Consider the following 17,443-nt stretch of genomic DNA (forward strand, 5'->3'; position numbering starts at 1 on the left):
AGTCACATGGTTCACCTCTGTTCCCGCAGCATTCTAGCCCACTTCCTTATTTGCCACAAACAAGACAATGTAAACAAAGGTGGGCCTGTTCCAACGACTGACGTAGCTATACGAGTGTGTAGCGGTGGTATCTATATAATCTTGGTGTTCTCCCTAAATACCTGCTAAAGACCAGCTAAAAGGAATCAAGCAGAAGACAAAGTGTGATATTTTCTTGTAGACAGCATTATGGAGTTCTCTGGCACACTGATCTTGGCAGGGATCATCTTGGCTCTGCTGTGGCTGTTTAGTGTGAAGAACCGAAAACACTATCATTTACCTCCAGGACCCACTGGACTTCCTCTCATAGGAAACCTGCCACAGCTGGACAAAATAGCTCCATTCAAAACTCTACTGAAGGTGAGAGCTTGAGATTGACAGTGACACTTGTACACAGTGGTGTGGGCCAGTCTGTGATAAGGCAGCAGAAACAGTTCAGCAGGACTCAGTGGTCAATGATAGCCATATGGTGCTTCAAAACTACTTTGACTCATTTCTCTTTCCCTGCAAAGTCTCAATTATAGGACTGAAATTTTGTAATGCTTGTTATACAACAGCTAGTTCCGGTTAAGTAATTAGACTGGACAGGAGGCATTCCATTATATAACAGCACTGGGATGTTTTACTGTACGTATCACTCAGCTTTAAAGGTGTTCTAACAGTTTATGTGTTGCTTGCACTCAGTAGGGAATCCTGAGGGAACTGTTTTTGGTGGCGGAGACAAATAAAAGCCAAAAATCATAATCTGTTGTCTCAAATTACCATTACTTGATAAATAGCTTTAAAGAACTGTTGTATAAAAGCAATATCACTATCACTCGTGCTGTTATACTGCATCAGCAACTTCACCCCTATTTTTCTAATTATTTTGTCTTGATTGTATGTACTCCTGCCACTGTCTGTCATGTGTCTGTTGTTTCCCAGCAGTAACTTGCCTCTTATGTACCTGAATTTCTGCTTTCTTGTGCCGCCCCTTAATTGTTTCCTGGCTTTGTTGCATATGTGACTACTGGTGTTTCTGTATTATTTATTTAGCCTTGTATTGCTCCTGGATCTGCTCTCTTTTGTGTTTCTGACCTGTCTGAGTTTCCTATTTGTAATTTTTATTGATTTAATCCTCTTTCCCTGCCCTCTTCAGGAGACCTTTTGTCTTTACCCTGTCACTGTAAATAAGAATTTGTATATAATGTCGCTGCCTGGATAAATACAATAAATATTAAGGGAAAAAAGTTTGATTTTACTTTTGTGTATTCCTGGGTACGAACTGAATGAGTGCTTGTTGCTCTGCTAAACCTCCAGCTCAGTGAAAGCTATGGCCCTGTGATGACAGTGTACCTGGGCCGTCAGCGAACGGTGGTTCTGGTGGGGTATGATGCTGTGAAGGAGGCGCTGGTGGACCAAGCAGACAAGTTCACAGGCAGAGGACCTATTCCTTTCCTGATCAGAGCTACCAAGGGATATGGTAATTTGGGAATAATGTGGTGATAAAGGTAATATGGCTATACATGCAATTCTGTCACCCTGACGAATACTATTACACCTGAATCAAGGTGGTTTTTAGCCCCGCGACAGCAGGGGCTCTATGGATAATGCCATCCATTGTCGGTCGGACAGTCGGACAGTCGGACGGACGGTCAGACGGTCAGTCACTCTGTTCACCACTCATATTGACAAGGAATGATGTGCGGTTAACAAGTTAACATGGGGGAAATATATGCAGATAATGAACATATAGTGTTCATATTATCCAGATTATTTCCACACCAACAAGATTTTTATGGAGGGTCAAAGATGAGAAATTTCATGAGAGATTTTAGAGCCATTCAATGACAGTTTAACACCAAAAAATGCTGCAGTAAAATGAAAGTGAGGCCACAGTTTAAGACTTCCTGAAAGAAGAATCTGTTGGATTTATGGACTACCTGTGGGTGGACAGGCTGTTATAGCAGCTGTCTTTTCAGATATGGCGACAGTCACGTGAATTTAACTTTTAATTTCTTAAATACGGTACAGTAAAATGTCTTCATATATCATGTGGGCACCAAATTGGATATAATAAAAAGGTATGCATTGGATTCGCTCAACAAACTATTGAAAATAAAGGTCGAAGTTGAAAATTTACCAAGTAATTCAGAGTATTGCAGGGGCTTTATTAGTGAAATTCTCCAAAATGCTACAGTGAAATCATTTCAGGTTTAATATGCACATAGTTTGATTGAATTGTCGATTCCACCTGTTGTGTGTGTTGGCTTTATGGATGCCATTTTTTTTTTACCATCTAGCCTCAGACTAGATGCCGTTTCAAGGCAGACAGCTCATCAAGATGAATGACACGTGTTGGGGTTTGAACTTGACCGACTGAGGGGGAGGAGGGCGGGACTAACAATATACTTCCTGTCTCAAGACAAAAAGCTGGATACTGTAGCTTTTAAGTCTATTGTTCTCCAAGAGTTGCTGGCTTGTGTCATTCTTGTAACCTCACAAAGTTTGTTTTTGTTATATTGTGCTGCAATGATATAATTCTCTCTTATTGCACTCTGATAGCCTTGGATTCTGTGCAGGCTACAGGCTGTCTTTATTTAAAGGTTTACTTTAACTGCCACTCTTTCATCTCCTCAGGTTTGGGCACCAGTAATGGAGAGCGCTGGCGCCAGCTGCGACGTTTCACCCTGACAACGCTTAAAGACTTCGGGATGGGACGCAAGAGGATGGAAGAGTGGATCCAGGAGGAGGGCAAGCACCTGGTAGCCCACATAGATAGCACTGATGGTATGTGTGTGCTCTGTTCTCCGTAGGTTTTGATTTATTCAAGATTCACAGAATATGTTCCTTATCCTGCTGTAAGACAAAATTATGGGTCATATTGATGCTTCACTCAGTGTTTTCCCCTGCTCCTCCAGCTACACCCTTTGATCCCAGTTTCTTCTTGAGCTGCACCATGTCCAATGTGATCTGCTGCCTGGTGTTTGGACAGCGCTTCAGCTACGATGATGACAAATTCCTACGTCTTCTGAAGATCATCGCTGAAATCCCGATGTTTGGTAGCAGTCCCTGGGGCCAGGTAAGAGGAGGTGGTACTGAGGAGGTGAAGAGGCGCAGTGGAGGCATGCTGGGCCAAGAACCCAGTGGGCTGATGGAAGAAAACACCCTCTGCTGACTGTATAACAACCTTTAGGGGCAGCAGGGTGCGTTAGTGGTTAGACAGACCATTCTTCAATTTGAGGACCCAGGTTCAAGCCTCCTTATCAGCAAGCATTCCACCTGCTGAAGCGTCATTGAGCAAGTCCGTGAATCCCTGCCAGTTCCAGGGACACTGTTCTGTAATTGACACTGCACTCCAACCACACTGTACGGGGCGAGCAATAAAGTAAATAAATAAATCACATGAATTGTATTAAATAAAGAAGAGACAGTTGAAGAACAGCTGTTTCAAATGTTTCCATTTTAAAGTTTTAGAATGAGCGCTGTACAGCTAGCCATTGTTTCATTATTTTCTGATGCATTTAAAAAGAAAGAAAATACTACTATTATGAATTCTTATTCTGGTATTGCACATTACAAATAAGTGATTGAGATCATTTTTGTGGTTTTTATGGTTGTTCCACAGTTAGTCAATTTTTAGGGAATGATTTGAGGCCTACCTGCAGGAGGGAAAGTGTTTGTTTTTTTGTCAAAAGCCCTTAGTGTCTGTTTAATCCAATTTTAGATCATTAAATCAGTATTTTTGAAATACTGATCAATGGATGTCCGGTAACATTTTTCCAAAATGGCAGCATTGTGGAATGAAAACCTTCAAATATTTTGTATGTCATATACTAAATCCTGACAAACAACCCTATGCATCCTGGCTCCCTCTGATTACCTCCCATAGTTGTACAATATCTTTCCCTGGATCATGGAGCGTCTGCCAGGCCATCAGCACACCCTGCTCGCCCTGATTGAGGAGGTGAGGGAGTTTATCAGGATGAAGATCCAAGAGCACCAGGAGACGATAGACCACAGCTCCCCAAGAGACTACATCGACTGCTTCCTCACCCGACTCAATCAGGTTGGATAGCACTTGAAGATCAGTGTGTGGACCTAAGATATAGTGGACCTAAGATGTAGCTTCTCAGATCCAAGCAGTGTAACTGAAGAGTTCCATGCCAAAAACACTCTATATCCATTTTGAATAAAAAAAAAAGTCCCTGTATATTACTCAGCATCTCAAATATGTAGATTCCATTGTTGTCAAAAGGTAGTACTTTATGGGTAATAGTCTGAAAAAAATGTGTAAACTGAATGCTCTTCCATAATAAGATTAACTTTGATGAATCATTGATGAATCCTTTTGGCAGCGCAGGTGTCATTTTTAGCGCAGTGACAGCAGGGGCTCTATGGATGGTATTGTGGGTCGGACGGTCGGTCGCTCTGTTCACGATTTTATGGGTCATATGGCCCACAGGGAGTTAGACTGCAGACTCTCAAGCAGAAGACCCGAGTTCGATTCCTGGCAGAGACACAATTCAACGTCGCGGGGCTGTTAGACTCTTAGTCTTGTTTCGAACAGCGGATGGCTCATTTTTGGAACTAAACTGTTCAATTGTTACAATTTTGTCATTTTAGGAAAAGGACAATCCCACAACTGAGTTCCACTATGACAACTTGGTGTCTACAGTGTGGAACCTGTACCTTGCAGGAACAGAAACCACCAGCACAACTATGAGATATGCACTCAGTATACTTATCAAATACCCCAATATACAGGGTAGGTATCCTGACAGAAGACACTGTTAAAGAATATCTACGCTTGCCTGGTCTAAGGACAAGTCTCACTTAATTTAATAAAAAATACTCTTAATCTTATTTCTTTTCCAAGCACTTCTCTATTTTACTTGATCATTCTAAGGTCACAGGAATATTTTGGTAGATCTATTGTCAGGGCACTACAGCTCTGACCTTTGTGCTCTTATTATTGGTTGCTTGTAATGTTGATGATCTAGGGATTTAATTTTATTCTACTGTTGCACTCATTGCAATTCACTCTGGACAAGAGTGTCAGTTAAGCCTAAAATGTTCCTTATACATTCCTAAATAATTCCTTATTTTCCTTCCTCCCTCAGAGAAAATGCAGCAAGAGATTGACTCTGTGATTGGCCAAGAGCGTTGCCCCAATATGGAGGACAGGCAGTCCCTCCCCTTCACAGACGCAGTCATCCATGAGGTGCAGCGTTTTCTGGATATTTTCCCTTTCAGCCTCCCTCACTACGCACTCCAGGACATCTCTTTCAGGGGTTACACATTTCCCAAGGTAATCTCGTTTCATCACTGTCCTGTTTTCATCATACAGTCAAAATGTACACAATGTGCCTAGATAATGTTGGCAAACCCATATTGAGGTGACTTTATTATCATTGTATATCCATAGAATTTATTATCATTGGATATCCAAGTTCTCACTTCAATCATCGTGACCCTTGTCCTTCTAAGGCTCCACCCACTCTGCCCCAACGTGGGTTAGAGTAGTCAGCAAAGGGGTGGGGCCCTTGGTGCTGATGTACTAATGTAAGCCAGGATAATATAATGTCCCTTTGATATAATATCTTGTCTCAACAGGATACACTAATCATTCCCCTGCTGCACTCTGTACTGAGAGAGGAAAAGCAGTGGGCGACTCCCTGGTCCTTCAATCCCCAGAACTTCCTGGACCAGAATGGCAACTTTAAGAAAAACCCTGCATTCTTGCCATTCTCTGCAGGTAAGGAAATTCATAAGTAAATACACAATAATCCCTTCAACTGGTTCATATTTCACTGAGAAAATGTAGCTGAACATTGGACTCTTTTGGCAAACGCACTGTTGATACATGCCCTTTGTGTGTAAGACAGCTAATTATTAACCCAATCACAACAATAATTGTCACCAATCTCAAGCACACATTTTCTTATGAAGTGGTTTGTTTGTGACTGTGTCTCCTCAGGGAAGAGATCCTGTGCTGGAGAGTCTCTGGCTCGCATGGAAATTTTCCTCTTCCAAGTATCACTGCTTCAGCGCTTCACCTTCTCCTGCGCTGGAGGCCCAGACAGTATAGACCTCAGCCCTGAGTTCAGCAGCTTTGCCAATGTGCCCCGCAGGTACAAGATCATCGCCACCCCCCGCTGAGCAGAACAGGCACTGCAGGACCAGAGCACCATAAGATGTATCCTGGGCCAGTGGTTTTCAACATTTTTGTTGGCCTGCAACCTCCAAAAAGTGGATCAATTTCCCGCAACTGTCACGGTTGTGACTTTCAGTCCCTTCGTTCATTGTCTAGGTTTTGTATTTCTTTGTGTATTATGTTTCCCTGTCTAGTTCTTTTAGTTCTATGTGTACCATGTTTCCTGTCTGCCCCAGCTGTGTCTGATTTGTAATCACCTCCCCATGTGTATATTAGTCTTGTTCCCCAGTCAATCTTTGTCGGTTCATTATTTTCTGTTAAGTGTCTGTTAAGTTTACCTGTTGTTTCCTGCACCCGTTATATTAAACAAACAGTCTTGGGGTTTGATCACTACCTGCCTCGCTGTCCTGCATTTGGGTCCTCACCACACCTCATCGTGAGAGCGACATGGTGTATGACAGAGACATGAAATTTGACAAAATGGCAGATAATGGTTGTGGCTTCTTACACAAACCAGCACATAATCGATGATAAGATGGTGCTTGTTGCTTGCTAAATTGACTCACCTGGGATATGAACTTGGGTCTCTGGCGTGGCAAACCTAGCCACCATATTGTCCACATATAAGTCCACCATATTGGATTTTTTGCTAACTTGCATTTTTTGAAAAACATTTTTTTCAGTTTTTGACCAATTAACACCAAATTTGATAAACATGCAGAAGGGACTTGGTAGATAAGTTCAGTAGAGGAACTGAACCATATCAAAGTATTTTAAAATTGGCCCATAGGAGGCGCTACCAATTCTAGTAACATGGAGCTCCTATTGTGATTGATGTAATTTCACAAAATTTGGTGCACATAATTTAGAGTGAAGTATTCATCAAATGGAGTTTTGGTTGGGATTGGCACAAGTGGATGTGGCATAGGCGCACTGGATGTGGCCTATCACATAATGGTTTATAACTCAGGGTGGTTTTGCACAGTCACCATCAAACTTGCCGTAGATGGTGGGCAAATGCCTCCCGATAATACTACCTCAAATCGGGGGTGCTATAATTAAGGTCAAATTGTAAAACTTTGGAAGGCCATAATTCCAAAATCTGTCTACTGGATTTTCTGCTAATTTGTGTTTTTTGAAAGTTTTTTTGCCGTTTTTAACTTACATTTTTAAGTTTTTCCCTTGATCATCTATCAACATCAAAGTTGGTACACATGCATTGGTTTCTATCTGTTTTATAACAATAGTTTACATTGTAACCTCAGCCCACCCAGTGTATTAATTGGCTATGCCTTTACCTGGTATGGGAAAAGCTATTAACCTATACATTTTTTAAACTTTGCACAAAAAGTTCAACCAACTGTAAAATCATGACAAAGTAATCAATCCACTTGAAATTCTACAGGTTGGTCAGAAACATCATTTTAAAGCTACATGTTGATATGTTGAGATTTGAAGAAAACACTCAAATACCCACAATGCCTTGCAGGGCAATATATTAATTTTTATTTTTGCTATTTTTAGACTATTTTAGTTGACTGATTATTGGAAGAAGCCTTGTGGTTGCAAATAGTTATTTCACAAGCAAAATGCATTAATCACAAAGATAAAAAAAAAACCATAAAAATTAATTTGCATACAAGAAATATATTTTTTCAGATTCCATAAATCATCTTGTGACCATTTGCGAAGGCCTGACCCCGATATTGAGACGCACTGGCTTAAGCTGTAAGAAGCAACAGCGCTCAGCATAGTAATGTATTACAAGAAATTACGGCTGTAATTTGATGAGAGTTCAAGGTCGGGTGATCGGTCAAGCTATGTGTCAGGATGTCGTGCACCAGTGCATGTTCCAGTGTATCACTGTCTTTGTGTCTCAGCAACAGAGTAAATGTCCATGTTAGACTTTGGAGATCACTGTCAAAGACTGAGGCTGCAGTATGCTAGAGGACCCATCAAATTACATTGGGAGAGTATCAGCTTTCCATTGCAAGTTTTATTAAACCTTAATAAGACGTTTTTCATCTTGAGTCAAATTATGCTTATAATACAAAAACCGCGAAAAAAAATGCTTACTCTAAGTCTACTCTATGATTTCATTGACTGGATATTTTTATAATATAATATGTCTGAAAATAAATTCCATTTAAAAACAACACAATGGTGTCTTATCAAATAATATCTTGTGAAACAGATTAGTCTCAATGTGCAATGTGTATACTACAGAGTCTGCATTTACCTGAACAGGGAAATGTTTTTATTGGTTGTCGCACCAGAAAACAAGAAAGCTATAGAGCTTTTTATCCAAGTGATGATGGCACACCAGTGATTTTCACAAGAAATATTTTTAAAGAGCTGTACACAGTATCTATTGCATTTGGTGTGGTGTCTCTTCAACATTAATATCATAGAATGTACTTGATATTCTTTTAAAATAATATGTTGATATTACCTAACATGTGCTACTGTAAATATTTCACCTCAACTAGGGATCTTGTTTGCTGTATATGAATCTAAGCGATTCTGTCTGTGGGCTAGTGAAAGTTGATATCTGTATGATCATACAGTCAAAATACACTTTCTCACTCTCACACCAACAATTTTTGTACCTTCAAATTGGTATGTATTCAAATGTTGCACAAAGCACAACACATGTCCATCTTGACAAATTCAGCCAAAATCTTGTACATCGAGCTGTTGCTCTACATAGAGTTCCAAACCCTGCTCAGTTAAATGTTGGGCAGGTGATGGTCATATTTATGCTTCACCTGTTTCTTGACATCTGGTACCGGCGAGATGTTGCTGCTTGGTAGCTGAGGCAGATACTGAGGCTAGAGAGAGAGAGAGAGAGAGAGAGAGAGAGAGAGAGAGAGAGAGAGAGAGAGGTCAACTACAGGAAGTACCAAAGACACTGAATTCCTTCTGTACTAGATCTACTGTATATTAGACCCTGTCCTCTACCCCCATTGAATGAGCAGGTAGGGGTACAGTGACCAACTCTGGGACACTTTGACAGGACACATAGGCAGCTGCAGGGATCCAACCTGTGACTTATTGGTTATGGGACAGTTTCTGCAACCATTAGGCCACCGTGTTGCATACATACCCCTGGTTGTCTGCGTCTGGAGCCTTTGTCATGTCGTCTCCCGGGGCGCTCGCCCTCGCGGCCCCAGTTGGTTCCTCCTTCCTCCTGGAAGTAAGGCAGCTCCAGCAGCTCTTCACAGGACAGCCTGAGGGAAGGGTCCATCACCAGGCATGACTGCTCACACACAGACAGGCATCCACAGTTGGCATTTCAAAATATCAAGCATACCTCACTTCATATGTCAGGCGTGCATACATCTCAGGGATTGGGTCAACCTACTTTCAAATTCAGAAAATACATAATTGTCCATAATTTGTCAGTAGATTGAATAGATAGGAGGTGTTTTACTTTGAAAATGACTTCGTTTAAAACTAAAAAATGGCCCTTCAGTCACTCATTTTCCTTTTTGTTTATATTTGCCTATTGGCGGCTGGTCTCAAACACACACACAAACATAGTCTACATACCTTCATAACCTGGAGAGCATGAGGAGACACTCCATGGAAGCGCTTCTCCAAGGGCTCCTAGAAGTAAAGTGATAAATGGAATGACATAACATAAACCACACTTGATCACATCTCCATTAAGTACATATGCCATCGCCATGGTAACAGGATTCGTACCGTCGTGTCAGGTTCGGGGATACTGACTCCGCTGAAGAAGACATTGGAGCGGAACACCTGCTGGTGACGAGGGATCAGGTCACCTGAGGTCAAAATTAAGATGATCAGAATCTTCACTGGGTGTCAAAATTTCAGTCAGTGTGTGTATTGGTGGAAATACTGTCTGTACATTTTATTCTGCTCTAGTAATCACAAATGTACGGAGCCTGGGAGTGGCCATTGGGAGAGAAAAAAAGTTATATCGAGTCCACGATTTACTGTAACGTGCGCACGTTTTAGTCCATTCGTGTGCACGAGATATAATTCGTTCCCTCGATTTCGTTAAACTGTGCAATTTAGGAAAAAATGCAACTTAAAAGGTACCTTTTAGGTATTGCAGATAGGCCTAGTAAGGATTTGGCATGTTAATATCCATTGTCTGTTTACACTGAATAGGCATATCCCCCAAATATTGCAACATATTTAGCCACTTAACCTTCAGGCCATGTAAACACAATCAGGTGCTGCAACACACCCAGGACAGCGCCACATTTAAACATAATCACCAATATGTGCACTGACTCTTTATAAGCTCATGAAGAGCGCATGCATGTATTATATATCGAGAGCACGATATCACTATTTCGAGGGCACGTTTTGGCAATTTGTGCGCATGTAAAGAGGAAATCGAGGGAACGAATTGTATCTCGTGTGCACGAATAAACCAAAACGAGGGCTCATTTTAACCAGATCGAGGGAATGAATTGTATCTCGTGCGCACGAAAAAATAAAACAAGAGCTCGAATTGCATATCGTGCGCATGTTACAGTAAATTGTGGCCACGACATAAATAATTTTTCTCCCGATGGCCACTCCCGGGCTCCGTACAAATGAGATGGCTTGCCCATCACAGTTTCACAAGCTCTACATCCAAATTATATTATCTGCACTTTGTAATGACATTTTTACAGTTGTTTACATTATAGCCAGCCAATGCCACTGCTAGAAAGATTTGTGGTTCAGAAATAAACATAATTCTGCAGTCAGACTTTGTTGTTATTGAACTTTTATTTATTACATCGTATTGTGGCTGAATCGAATCGTGAACCCCATATCACAAACGTATTGTGAGATAAGCATTGTCCCATCTATACTTCTTTCTAGACTCATCATTTTGCACCAACAATCATGCAGGGAGAAATCCATCGGAGAAATCCAATTTCTCCATCCACAGTAGCCTCAATAGACTGGAATGCAATGCAACATGGCATGATGTGTTTTGAGTAAGGGGAGTGGCCGCGATCATAGACATGTATAACCCACAGCTGAATGATCACGCTTTTAAGCTATTTATATGCTATAGGTTGAATCCATCGCTGGTAGAAATTCCCTGGCTGATTTTTTGCCATTTTAAATTGCCTTGATATTTGGTAATTTAAATCATTCAGGGTTTCCCGCAAAGCTTGACAAGCATAGATAGCTGCCTTTACAAAAGATCACCCTGTGTTGACTGTAAAACCCTGCAAAACATCCCAAACTCCATTATATACTAGTTTTGTTTTCATTGAGACCAAAGTCATGTTGAACACAGCGCCTCACCGCGACATCTGCTGGCCAAAAGCAACATTGCTATTAATGAGGAGCATATTATTTTGGGGCTGAGCATCAAATCCTGTGCGTAAAGTTAACTAATTGTTACAACTTAAGGTGACATTAAAGACACAATAATATCATGGCCTGTCTAAAACATCCTGGGTTTGAGTTTGGCCTGGGACCTTTGTCGCATATCATCCCCCTCTCTCTCCCAGTCTTTTCTGTCTCTCTCTACTTTGAACTATCAAATAAAGGCAAAACAAATGCCAAAATAATACTCCAAGAAAAGTGTTTATTTCCTTCATGCCATTGCAAGCCATGACTGCACACTACACTGCCTCCCTCCCTCCTATTTACCGGTATACTTCACTGGCCTACAAGTATGCTGATACAAAGTTGACTCTTCAAACGCAGAGCAAACTAATTTAATTGGGTTTATTTGCCTTTGCATATTTCACTGAAATGGTAGATAGAAAACATTAATGTACAAACTCAGTTCCTTGCGCATTTAAATGCTACGTGTATGTACTTGTGCTTGTGTGTATGTATGTGTGTGTGTGTGTGTGTGTGTGTACACGCTGAACGCAGGAAATCATTAACGAAAGTAGAACTAGACAAGGCAGGTTGAGGGACAGTGGGTACACCAAAAAAGTCAATAATACAGTGTAAGATTATCCAGGGGTGGATTTTTCCTTTAAGTGCCCTTTGATCCGGGCTCTTCTCAGTGTACCTAGCGTTTTCCGGATGAGGTAGAGCTGGTCCACGTCCGACCTCCCGGGCCAGAGCGGGTTCCCGTGGAGCAGCTCTGCAAACACACAGCCCAGCGCCCACACGTCCACAGGGGGGCCGTACTGAGTATCCCCCACCAGCAGCTCAGGGGCGCGGTACCAGCGGGTCGCCACGTAGTCTGTGTAGTCGTCTCCTGGACCCGCTGAGAGGTATACAGGCAGACAGACAGAGAAAGAGATGGAAATGAGGGTGAACAAGTGACAGGGTAAGGAAAGGGAGAGCACACAGGCACACACACTGAATATTGAACATTGAATAACATGTACATTACGGGGAAAGGGATTACAAGGCGCGCTGAGTGACTACATGTTAATGTATGGTAACAAAACACCGAAACCAAAGGCAGGCTGGGTAAACAGAGACACTGACACACTAACTGGCTGACTGGTCCTCCTATGCAATGCTTTCACATAACATTGAAAGTGAGGAGGCCCGAAACAGCAGCTGATATAGGTTCCTTGTTGAATAAGTCATTAGAGGCACATTGACACTAAATGCACATAAACGCGCTGGCTCTCTGGATGACCTACTCAGAATGCGGGCAAAGCCGAAGTCGCAGAGCTTGATGACTCCGGTCTTGGTGAGGAGGATGTTCTCCGGCTTCACGTCACGGTGGATGCACTGCAACACACCCACAAGACGGGAACAGGGATTTAGGCGACATGATACACAGTCTCATAATGACACAGACACAGGCTCATATTAAGGCTGACAGATTAAGAATGGAAGTGGAGGAACAATAGCGAAAGAACAAAGGCCTAGACATATTAATGAGGAAATTATACATTAGATTAGAGTCAGTGAGACTTTAATGATTCCAGTGAGGCAACAAGACATATTTCAAACAATACTAGGAGTGGCTACAGCATACAAGTTAAGTCTACTAAATTAAGCTTGTTCTTGCAAGCAGAAATACTTTAAGGATATACTGACATTGTGTTTGTGGCAGAAGTTAACAGCCTGTAGAGTTTGCCAAACTATACTCTTCAGCTGAGCCTCAGGGACCCTACAGGGAACAAGAGACAAAGGAGTACTGATTGTTGTAAGTGGAACAAAGCACAACCCATTTAATAGTCATGTTTTCACATCTATTATTCCAGCTATTTCAAAAAGGAGTGGTGCTTTACACAGCCCTCGTCACCCGGGTAACCGTACGCCTGTCTCCAACAGCAACCGGCGCCTTTGTTTTCAGGAGCAGCTAGAGTTTCTGCTGCACAGCCTTGTGGGAAAGGGAAATGTGGTCAGGCAGCAACTAGCCATTGTGGCCTACGCTAGCTGTGCAATTTCGCACAACACAAACCAAACTCTCCTTTTGTCTTGTGACCACAGATTATGCGAGGGAGTGTGCAAAGCATGGAGTAGAGAGAATGTCGTCATTCCCTTAAGACTTTGGCACTCTTTTCTTTGAGACATGGCTGTTCCTCCCTCACTCTAAAAAGGTCAAAACTCCAGCAACACTTGTAGTAAATAGAACAACTTTATACAATAAAGTTGTTCTATTTACTACAAGTGTTGCTGGAGTTTTGACCTTTTTAGACCTTTTTCCCTTCTCCATGCACCTTGGAAGTAGGTGAAGTTGTGCCAGAAACCCCTACTCTGTTCCTCCCTCACTCTCATGCTGCCAACATTCTCTCTTGTAAGTCTCTTGGAACCAGTCTTGCCTCCCTGTGTAATTCACCCTGTTGCCCTCTGCTGCCCTACTGTCATAACCAGCAGTCTGACAAATATACAAAATATACACGTTACGATTGGATTACATGGTTAACTGTGTGCAAAACAGATGAGTCCTTAAAAAAGACCTGTAAATTGTTGGCCAGCAATATAGCGACTCCATACACATGAGAAGATGGACAGTGAAGGACTAACATCACCTTTTTTACTTTAACTTACAAAATACAGGTTGAAGCATGTAGCCCTTCAGTATCTACCACAAATCAATGGTACGCTAAAAAAACAAAGGTTGCTTTGGGATCAAACCTATAACGTTTCAGTTCCAAGACAGTCTCTGAAACCCCTAAACCACAGTGTTGCCCCTGACCTACCCCCGGGGGTGTTTGTCCAGCTCATTGAGGACCGTCTGCTCACAGAACTCAAACACCAGGTGGAGCCGTCTTTTCCTCCTGAAGACCTCCAGCAGGTTGACCAGGTTCACATGCTTCAGCTGCTGCAGGACCAACAGAGGACATGGACACTGTGTCAGTGCTCTGCTGCCCCAGTGTGTAAAATGTTTGATTAAAACTAGTATTACTGCTACCGCTACTACTAATGTTACTACTATTGCTGCTGCTACTACTACTACTACTACCACTGCTACTGCTGCTGCTGCTGCTACTACTGATACTGCTACTATTACTACTACAACTACTAGTAGTACTACTCCTACTTCTACTGTTACTACTACTAGGCTACTACTGCTACTACTGCTATTACCACTTCTATTACTAACAACAACTATAATAATAATAATAATTTTATCATACAATTCTTAACAAAGTTGCAAAGGCAATAATATTACAATGTGTCTTTTCACTCTGTATGTGTGTTTCGGCCTTTGTGTGTGTGTGAGTGCATGTGTACCTGTGTGCGTGCACGTGTCTGTGTGGTGTTAAATGTGAGTAAACTTGATACCGTTGGACTAAAGTACACTAAGGTGATACTAATCTCTTCTCACCTTCAGCATCCGTATTTCTCTCAATGCTATCTTCTTAATGACCGGGTCATCTTCAGATTCCACAAACTTCTTGATGGCAACTATCTGGCCAGTATCTCTGTGTCTACATTTGAATACCACGCCATAGGATCCCTCTCCAATTTTAGCCAGCTTTTCATATTTCTCCATTGGGCAGGTAATAGCTGTCACCTGTCAGATGACAAATGCTGTTAAGTTATCACAAACCATTCAGCATCTCACACAAGTTCACATGGATCTAATCATTTTATATTTTATAATTCCCAAACAAAAATCACTATAATATGGCTATTCCTATAATATACCAATCAAGACTTACAGTTTATCCTGTCATATCTGTATAGTATTCTTACAAAATGTATTGAAGGATTACTTGTTATTTTTCGAAAGTGTGTAACCTGAGAGACCTGAGAGAAGTTTCCAGCTGCAGGGTCAAGAGGAAGTTGTGTTTGTTTCTAATCCATGCATACCCAAAGTGTCCCAACCTAAGAACTGAGAGACAAACTTACCACTTTCTAATCTTTGAGAGGGTCTTCATCGACAAGTCAGCAGTCTGTCTGCCGATGATTTTTTAATGTCCATAAAAAAGTTCGAAAAGCTACATCTCTGTGTACGCAGCCATGTCTCTCTGCACTGGCAGGTAAGCTACCTCAGCTTCTCTGGGCTGAAATTCATGTTTTGCATCAATGGTCTATTCGTGCAGTCAGGATTTCAGAGGTCTAGCTCTCTCTCTGTCCCTCTCTCTCTCTCTCTCTCTCTCTCTCTCTCTCTCTCTCTCTCTCTCTCTCTCTCTCTCTCTCTCTCTTTCTTTCTGATGTCGTCGTCCTGTGCGTCGCCAGTGCCTTGGTTACCCTCCCCGGTCATTACCGTTCAGCATAATCCACCGCTAAAGTCATTTTAGGTATGCATGATGTAGCCATGTTACTATTAAAATGATGCCCCAGAAATTGTGGGAAAAAAGAAACTACTGGTCACTACGACGTCGACCTGGCTCCATGGAAACAGCGCGGAAAAGGCCAACAATCGAGCTAGCCTATTCACAAAGTAGGCTACGTAAAACACGCATGTACATACACAGTGCGCTGTCACTGTTAGGGCTGGTTACTACCTACCTGCTAGTGGTGGTGGTGGTGGTGATGATGATGATGATGATGATGATGATGATAATGATGATGATTCTTGCTCTTCTTCTTCGGTGTTAGGTGTGGTGGAAACACGTTAGTACATTAAGTTAGTTTTCCCAGTAAAGAGTAGTGTAACTAAATACTAACTTATTTAAAATGTAGTTGCTAATAATATATATTATGGTTTCCAATCAAAAAATAAGCGTTACTTTTGTTATCAACCCCTATAAATAAGAGAATGAAGTAGAAGTATCCAAAAAAAAAAAACGAATATTCATCAGAATTAACGTAAGTGAACGTAGGTTAGCGACTCAAATGTCCGTTAATAGCTAACGTCCGTTAGCTATCTAACGTTAGCCGTTAACTGCTATCTGAATTGTCCCGATTTTTAAAGCTAACTATACAGTAATGCTAACCGCCAATTTTTTTATGTGTAGCAGAAAAGTAATAGCACGAATGTAACAAATTAGTTACTGCTCCCAGGGAGTAACAGGTAAGGAAATTACTTTTGAAATGAGTAATGAGTAATGCATTACTTTTTAGAGTAATATTTTCTTCTTCTTCTTCTGTTTCTCTTCTTCTTCTACACCACTATAAGTAAATTAAGTAGCCTACTCACTATGTACTTACAAATATTTTACCATAGATTAATACACATACAATATCCTACATACTGGAATGCATTTGTACAGTATTGTACAGTATTGTACAGCACTTGTAATACTTTTTTATAAGGTAATACACAGGTTTTTGCAGTCATTGGTTAATGCACTGAAATAATGGCCAATTAATACGTGATGTGTTATCCAAATTACACCAGTTTATGGCAAAAAGAACCAACTTCACTGTAAAATCAGGTCACGCCCATCTCCTACATTCCAACTAAACACCATTGCCTGATATGTAACCTACACTGTGACATACAAACTCACATCACAGACTGTTCAGAGAAGCTACAGTATCAGCAGTATGAAATGCATGCTGTTAGGACCCACTCTGTTAGCGGTGACATGATTTATAACCTATCTGTTCTCTCGGTTGACTGTGAATGGGTTTTTTTTTCTCAGCGCCCTCCCTCTGCTCGTCTGGCTCCAGGACTTTGCCACAGCTCCCTGGGACCCAGCATGACACCCACTGCAGAATCACTGGAGGAGACACTGGTCACTTCACAGGGAATGATGGGAAAGCAGACGATGTTGCACTCTCGCCCTCAGAGACAGACAGAGGCCTTGTGGTGAAGGGTATGTAATGACCCATCACAGACTGGTAAGACGTGATGGTTGTACGTAGGGCTGGGCGATAATTCAATATTATCATTTATCATCTTTCAGTGGAATCATATCGTGGTGTTATGGTGATTTTGTGATATCGTGACACACAATTCTG

At 41.6% G+C, this 17,443-nt stretch overlaps 2 protein-coding genes across 2 annotated transcripts; one reads left to right on the top strand and one right to left on the bottom strand.

Annotated features, from left to right (window-relative positions):
* The first annotated feature begins 103 nt into the window (after positions 1–103).
* LOC144539387 (cytochrome P450 2F3-like) lies at positions 104–6,550 on the top strand. Its single transcript, XM_078283987.1, has 9 exons — positions 104–399; positions 1,339–1,501; positions 2,659–2,808; positions 2,940–3,100; positions 3,911–4,087; positions 4,645–4,786; positions 5,142–5,329; positions 5,635–5,776; positions 5,999–6,550. Exons 1-9 carry the CDS (start codon positions 229–231, stop codon positions 6,178–6,180), a joined length of 1,476 nt encoding a protein of 491 aa, XP_078140113.1. The 5' UTR covers positions 104–228; the 3' UTR covers positions 6,181–6,550.
* Positions 6,551–8,421: 1,871 nt separating this feature from the next.
* Positions 8,422–15,698, bottom strand: LOC139922076 (cyclin-dependent kinase-like 1). The gene is made up of 10 exons (XM_071912525.2): positions 15,443–15,698; positions 14,916–15,104; positions 14,287–14,408; positions 13,178–13,250; positions 12,775–12,865; positions 12,186–12,386; positions 9,884–9,966; positions 9,728–9,784; positions 9,282–9,434; positions 8,422–9,006 (listed from the first exon to the last, which is right to left on the bottom strand). Exons 2-10 carry the CDS (start codon positions 15,081–15,083, stop codon positions 8,905–8,907), a joined length of 1,050 nt encoding a protein of 349 aa, XP_071768626.1. The 5' UTR covers positions 15,084–15,104; positions 15,443–15,698; the 3' UTR covers positions 8,422–8,904.
* Between the last annotated feature and the right edge of the window lie 1,745 nt (positions 15,699–17,443).

This window comes from Centroberyx gerrardi, chromosome 6 (assembly GCF_048128805.1).
Source record: "Centroberyx gerrardi isolate f3 chromosome 6, fCenGer3.hap1.cur.20231027, whole genome shotgun sequence".
Lineage (NCBI taxonomy): Eukaryota > Metazoa > Chordata > Actinopteri > Beryciformes > Berycidae > Centroberyx > Centroberyx gerrardi.

Excerpts from the sequence above, each read along its gene's own strand:
- LOC139922076 (XM_071912525.2), bottom strand. The coding sequence starts at position 15,083 with ATGGAGAAATATGAAAAGCTGGCTAAAATTGGAGAGGGATCCTATGGC. Across the intron at positions 14,409-14,915 it reads GAGAAATACGGATGCTGAAG|CAGCTGAAGCATGTGAACCT; the intron begins GTGAGAAGAGAT and ends TTGGTCCTGCAG. Across the intron at positions 12,866-13,177 it reads ACTTCTGCCACAAACACAAT|TGCATCCACCGTGACGTGAA; the intron begins GTCAGTATATCC and ends GGTGTGTTGCAG.
- LOC144539387 (XM_078283987.1), top strand. The coding sequence starts at position 229 with ATGGAGTTCTCTGGCACACTGATCTTGGCAGGGATCATCTTGGCTCTG. Across the intron at positions 2,809-2,939 it reads CCACATAGATAGCACTGATG|CTACACCCTTTGATCCCAGT; the intron begins GTATGTGTGTGC and ends CTGCTCCTCCAG. Across the intron at positions 5,777-5,998 it reads ATTCTTGCCATTCTCTGCAG|GGAAGAGATCCTGTGCTGGA; the intron begins GTAAGGAAATTC and ends GTGTCTCCTCAG.